The sequence below is a fragment of the Phodopus roborovskii genome, unplaced genomic scaffold, assembly GCF_943737965.1.
Source record: "Phodopus roborovskii unplaced genomic scaffold, PHOROB, whole genome shotgun sequence".
NCBI lineage: Eukaryota > Metazoa > Chordata > Mammalia > Rodentia > Cricetidae > Phodopus > Phodopus roborovskii.
The window spans coordinates 41,800,664-41,807,021 of NW_026126433.1; the positions used below are offsets into that span (position 1 = coordinate 41,800,664).

A 6,358-nucleotide genomic window follows, 5' to 3' on the forward strand; every position below is an offset into this window, starting at 1 on the left:
CTTGCATGGTCTTTAAGATTTAGGTTTCTCAGCTTATCTATTCCTCAGAGAAGTGTGTCTGTGTCCCTTTTTCTGTCCCTCTCCTTCACCCCCCCAACATTCCAGCCTAGGGTAGGGGGAGGTCAGTATACACAAAGCTCTCTGTGTATGGGGTGGTATGTATCCCCCCACCCCTCCACCCAGAGTATACAATGCCCCTTCTGCTCTGTGCCCCCTGCCACCCTCCCTACCACCTCTCAACTGCACATGCCAGGCTGCAATTGGTCACTGGCTCAGGACAGCCCCCTCATGCTGGGAATCCAGGGGATTTTAAGCAGGTTCCAGAAAATCCTGCTCAGTTCCTTGTCCCCCACTTTCTCCACCCCTCAGATGCTCTGGGCCCTAGCCCCTTCCCCAGCCATGGCTCCTGGGGCTCCCTCATCAGGCCCCAGCCCTATCCTGGCCACCCTGCTCTTCTCTTCTTTGGGTAAGTGGGGCCACTGAGTCACAGAAGCCTGAGATTCAGGTGGTCTCTCTGGGCAACTTCTCCCTTCCCCCACTGCAAGAATCAGCAAGAGAGTGCAGGAAGGAGATGCTGTGTTTAGATGTGGAGAGGGAAGGTGTGTATACCCTTTAAAGGAAGAAGGAAAGGTATGGAAAGAGACACAGAGAGCTTCCCTGAGCCCCCAGGTTGGAAATGTCCTCAGATCCAGACTGACAGCCTGTCAGGAAGCAGAAAGGGGCAGGGGAAAGAACAGGATCAAACACTGAGTTCTGTTCCCCATTCGTTCCCAAGTGGGTTTCTGCCCACTATAATATGATTGAATCCTAGGATCTTGCCCCACTAAACCTGTCTTCCTTAAACTGACCGGCCTTTTCCTTTACCTATGGCAGATGTTGAGTGAGCAAGGGAACATTAAAGCAAGGTTAACTAAGTAGATTCTTTCAAACTGCCTTGCATCCTGTGCAAGCAGTAGGCAAGTTGGAATAAGGGGAAGGGGAAAGTGGCAGGGGAGGGGAACAGTTAGAAAATACAAGGTTCTTTCCTTGGTCAAGTTCAACTCTTTGTAAACCCAAAAGTTAGACTTTTCTGGTTCATACCGGACTATTCGGTGATACTTCAAGACAATGGTGAAGATAGGAAGTTAGAGAAAGCCTTAGTAAAAGGGAGTGAGGGACTAGAGAGTCTAAGGGGCCGAAAGAGCTCTGTCCCACCCGTAGAACCACTGAGCAGAGTTGAGAAAAGTGGATGATATAATAGGAAGAACAGAAGTTGGAACCAATAAATAATCCTCTTTGTTATGTTGGGGATTCCCAAGAAGGGCCTAAGGCAGAATTCCCAGGAGGCAAGGAAAAGATATTGCATATTGAGGTGGGGGGTTCAAGACAATGAGGGTGAGCGTGGGTGAAGCATGAGTCTCCAGCACCGTTTAGACAATGAGACTTTGTTTGGTTGCCCCCTCCTAAGAAACAGAAAGGTCTACAGTTGTCCCCATCCAGCACCAACCCACACACACAGTCTCCCTGGAATGACTGTCTTGTGGTAGTGGGTTATAGGGGTGGCACTGGGCCAATATGACCAAGAAGAGGGAAGATGGTTGAACCACAGAAGTCCACATGCAGTCACCTGAGTGTTGGACTTGGGGTCTTCCTCTATACCTAGCTTCTCATGGTAGTGATATGAAGTCCTTTCTCCCTTGGCTCCCCAGTAAAGAGCAAACTTAATGGCAACCAGGGATGCAGCAGGCATTTGTGCCCACAAGAGGACTCACATTCTCCAGTTGTCACCTTCTTCTTTTTTTGTCTTCTTGCAAGGATATGAATTTGCTGTACTGTGAAATAGTACAAAGCTGCTAATCCTACTACTACTAATACTACAAAGTAGGATTGATGTCTATGAGTCAGAGTGGCAAGCTATACCAGATAGTTATATTCTTAATTCAAAACAAAAAAGTAGATTATGATGCAATATGTTTTCTATACATTTAAAAGAGATCCACAAAACTAATTTAGCCATTTTTTGTAGGTACAGATATATCTTGAATTTATTGCATTTATGCTGAGTTTTATACATAGAGAAAGCATATTTACTACCTGGCAATGGTGGTTCAAAATGGGTGGAGAAATTAGGAAAGAAATTGGTTGTTAGATTAAGTGTCAAGGAAGACATTGGCTTTATTGGTATTACTTGAATAGTTTATAAGAATATATACATGACATAGTGGCAAATGCCTTTAATTCCGGCACTCAGGAGGCAGCAGCAGGTAGATCTCTGTGAGTCCTAGGCCAGCCTGGTCCACATATTGAGTTCCAGGACAGCCAGGGCTATATAGTAAAACCCTATCTTAAAACAAATAAGCTGAGGGGAGGTGGTGCACACACCTTTAGTCTCAGCATTTGGAAGGCAGGGGTAGAGGCATCTCTGTGAGTTTTGAGGTGAACCTGGTCTACAGAATGAGTTCCAGGACATCAAGGGTTACACAGAGAAGCCTGTCTTGGAGAGAGAGAGTCAACCATTGGCACATGCCTGTAATTCCAACACTCAGAAGGCTGAGGCAGGAAGATAATAAGTTCTAGGAGAGCTATGGGCTATGTAGTAAGACTGCCTCAGAAGGGAGAGAGAGAGAGAGAGAAAGAGAGAGAGAGAGAGGGAAGGAAGAAAGGACTAAAAGAGAAAGTGAGAGTTGGACACCACCACCTTCTAAAATCCTCCAGAAACACTGATTTACTTCCTCTGCACTGAGGAAACTGTCCCATCAGAGCACTAAGCAGACCTGAGACTGTTTAGCTTGTGAGATCAGACAAGGTTGGACATACTCAGGGTGGTATGGCTGCAGACTTGAGGAACAGCCTTTATGCTGAGACCTTGAGCCAATGCAGAATCATATTCACCAACTGAGTTAATCCAGACAGAGGTAGGCCTCAAAGCATTCATTTCTTTGCTATGGTGTCATTGGTGTCCAAGCCAGACCTTGATGTCTCATTGGGCACACGTGTGTGTCTCCTTCCCCTCTGCTTGCAGTGCTGTCCCCGGCCCTGGCCATTGTGGTTTACACGGACAGGGAAATCTATGGTGCTGTGGGCTCCCAGGTGACCCTGCACTGCTCCTTCTGGTCCAGTGAATGGGTCTCAGATGACATCTCTTTTACCTGGCGCTACCAGCCTGAAGGGGGCCGAGATGCCATTTCGGTGAGTGCTTGGAGGTAGGGTGGGGGTGGAGAGCAGCGGGAGTGTCCTGGATTTAGATAACAAACAGATAGATGGGGAGCTTCAAACAACAGAAAGAGAACTTGGGCTACAGAAGGGGACCTGTTTCATGAGCCATAAACTCAAGCTGTAGCAATGCAGTAACAGTCATTGCTACCTTGCCTAGGACCTGTGTGCACTGCCCTCGCTCTCCCAGGCCAAGATCTGTTACCCTAAGACTGGAGCCAGGCTTCGGCAGCTTTTCACACTAGGGTCCTCTCACACGATTCCTCTCATTCCTCTTAGATCTTCCACTATGCCAAGGGACAACCTTATATCGATGAAGTGGGGACCTTCAAAGAGCGCATCCAGTGGGTAGGGGACCCTCGCTGGAAGGATGGCTCCATTGTCATACACAACCTTGACTACAGCGACAACGGAACTTTCACATGTGATGTGAAAAACCCACCAGACATAGTGGGCAAGACTTCTCAGGTCACACTCTATGTCTTTGAAAAAGGTGTGAGAAGGGACAAGGGACAGGGGTCTGGGAGGCTTTTCAACCAGGGTATCACCAAGGACTGATAGACTGGGGGAAGGACAAATAGCCTTAACTAATCTGGATGTGGTAGTACAAGCCTTTAATCCCAGCTCTGGGGAGGCTGAGGAGGTGATTGCCTGGGTCACATAGTGAGTTCAGACCAGCCTGGGATATATAGCAAAAATGGGGGTGGGAGCCAGGGATAGGCATGATGGTCCTGACTGTAATCCTAGTACGGCAGAGGTAGAAGCAGACTGGCCTGACCTTCAAGGCCATCTTTGGCTCCATAGCAAGTAGCCAAAGACTGTGTAAAGGCCAACTTGGGCTATGTGAGACCCTGCCCCGCCTAAAAAATAACATAAAATAATAGTAAAAGCCAAAGATGCTGGGAAGGGAGGCAAAAAGCAGCCTTAGCTAGAATTCTCACATTTCCAACCACTGGAAATAGTTGTAATGGGAAGCAACATAGATACAGGCTTCCGTTCCCCCTCGACCACGTTATTTCTTCTTACTTACTTATTTTGGGTTTTTCGAGACAGGGTTTCTCTGTATTACTTTGGAGGCTGTCCTGGAACTAGTCCTTGTAGACCAAGCTGGGTTCGAACTCACAGAGATCTACCTGCCTTGCCTCTTGAGTGCTGGGATTAAAGGCATGTGCGACCAAGGCCCAACAACCACTTGTTTCTTTTCCTTCCCCTCCTAGTGCCCACTAGATATGGGGTGGTGTTGGGAGCAGTGATCGGGGGCATCCTTGGCGTGGTGCTGTTGCTGCTGCTGCTCTTCTACCTGGTTCGGTACTGCTGGCTGCGCAGGCAGGCAGCTCTGCAGAGGAGGCTCAGGTAAGGAGCGGAGCCTGATTCCCCGCCTTCAATCCAGGATCCCCGAGACTGCTTCAGTGGTGGGAGGGCCAAAGAAAAGGAAGTGCATCCGCTGGGAATGGGTTTCCAGTGAGACCAATCCTGCGGCAATCACTCTCTCCACAGTGCCATGGAGAAGGGGAAATTTCACAAATCTTCTAAGGACTCCTCGAAGCGCGGGCGGCAGGTCAGTGAGACATGAGACTGGGGAGGAGAACGCTGGGAGCCCCGGGGACAGCCATGAGGGATGGGTGGGCAAGGTCAAGCCTGAGGCTGATGTGTGCAACCCTCCCTGCAGACGCCAGTGCTGTATGCCATGCTGGACCACAGCAGAAGCGCCAAAGCTGCTAGTGAGAAGAAGTCTAAAGGGCTGGGGGAGTCTCGCAAGGATAAGAAATAGCGGTTAGCGGGCCGGGCGGGGGGTCGGGGGTCTGCGACAGAGTCTTCCAAAGGCTCTCAGGTGGTGGTCATCGAGATGGAGCTTCGAAAAGATGAGCAGAGCTCGGAGCTCCGACCTGCAGTCAAGTCCCCCAGTAGAACCAGCCTCAAGAACGCCCTCAAGAACATGATGGGCCTGGACTCGGACAAGTGACCGTCACATCCAGGCCCTGTCAGAGCAGGGGGACCTAGGCTCCTCTTTTCCCAGGTCTAGGTGCTTTCCTCTTGCTCCTCAGCCCTGCCCTGCCCTTACCTCCCAATAAGATGTAAAGTTTCATTTCAACCTTCCTTTCCAAGTTCTTGTATTTCTCCTTCGCCTTTCTTTACCCCTCGGCTTTCCCGGGAGCCTAGGGACTAACCCTATTCCTCACCTGCCCCAAGGGCTGTGTGTTTGGTGCCTGTCCCTCAGGCGCTGAGAAGAAAGGGACCTTGATAGCCTCTGCCCAACTCCAGGCCAGTTGACCTTCCCATCCCCTCTCACGCACACACACCCTCACTCAGCTGATACCCGGGCTCTTCCAGCTCTCCCCTTTATCCCTCAGTGGCCCAGCTCCATGCTCTTGTCTTTGGGCTCAAATCCACATCATCCAGATCAGACTCTCCATCAGGGTTTATTTAGGTTGTCGAGTATTTTTTATTTGTCCTTCTGTTTTTTTGTTTGTTTGTTTATCTGAGCCCGTGCCCCCATGACTGAGGACCAATGACGTCATGTGGCTTTTGCAGTACCCAACTCCCTGCTAAGTCTTTATCATTATTGGAGAGCCAGCCAGCCCAGACAGTTGGAGCCCCTGAACCTCAGACCTCAGCTACATGATTGATGCCCTTTGACCACACTGGAGCACAGTTCTGGGACTCAAGATTTGGGGAAGGAGAGAGAAAAAGATGGATCCTCAGAGGTCAGGGGTGGAGTTCGGGGCTTTAAGAAATAAATAATTAGACAGCAAACAGGAAAACCACATGAGAATAGGAGGGAAAGGAAGAGGTTGCACTCCCAGGCACAGGGGATTGTTAGGATTTTTCTACATTCTGTACATTTCTTTTACCACCTCCAAATGTCCTTAAATGTTTAATAAACACTGACATTTCCAGACACTGCTGTCTCCATCTTGAATTTTCTAGTTCTCATAAGAATTGCCACCTCAGATGGGTGGTGGTGGCTCATGCCCTTAGTCCCAGCACTCGGGAGGCAGAGGCAGGTGGTGGATCTCTGTGAGTTAGAGGCCAGACTGGTCTACAGAGCTAGTTCCAGGACAGGCTCCAAAGCTACAAAGCGGGGAGAGGGGGGGTTTAATAAAGAATCCCTACCCTCTCATTGCCAGCCCATGTTTCTTCCTCATTAGCTGGTTTTAGTTGTCAG

General features: G+C 49.4%; 1 protein-coding gene across 1 annotated transcript; it reads left to right on the forward strand.

The window, feature by feature from the left end:
* The first annotated feature begins 253 nt into the window (after window positions 1–253).
* Mpz (myelin protein zero) lies at window positions 254–6,091 on the forward strand. Its single transcript, XM_051186236.1, has 6 exons — window positions 254–466; window positions 3,002–3,168; window positions 3,472–3,685; window positions 4,410–4,545; window positions 4,690–4,750; window positions 4,862–6,091. The coding sequence occupies exons 1-6, from the start codon at window positions 289–291 to the stop codon at window positions 4,961–4,963; spliced, it is 858 nt and encodes a 285-aa protein (XP_051042193.1). The 5' UTR covers window positions 254–288; the 3' UTR covers window positions 4,964–6,091.
* Window positions 6,092–6,358: the final 267 nt, after the last annotated feature.

What these genes read in the sequence shown, in the direction of transcription:
- Mpz (XM_051186236.1), top strand. Translation starts at nt 289, where the DNA reads ATGCTGGGAATCCAGGGGATTTTAAGCAGGTTCCAGAAAATCCTGCTC. An exon ending in ACTCTATGTCTTTGAAAAAG is followed by an intron (nt 3,686 to 4,409) that starts GTGTGAGAAGGG and finishes TTCCCCTCCTAG; the next exon opens with TGCCCACTAGATATGGGGTG. An exon ending in CCTCGAAGCGCGGGCGGCAG is followed by an intron (nt 4,751 to 4,861) that starts GTCAGTGAGACA and finishes CCCTCCCTGCAG; the next exon opens with ACGCCAGTGCTGTATGCCAT.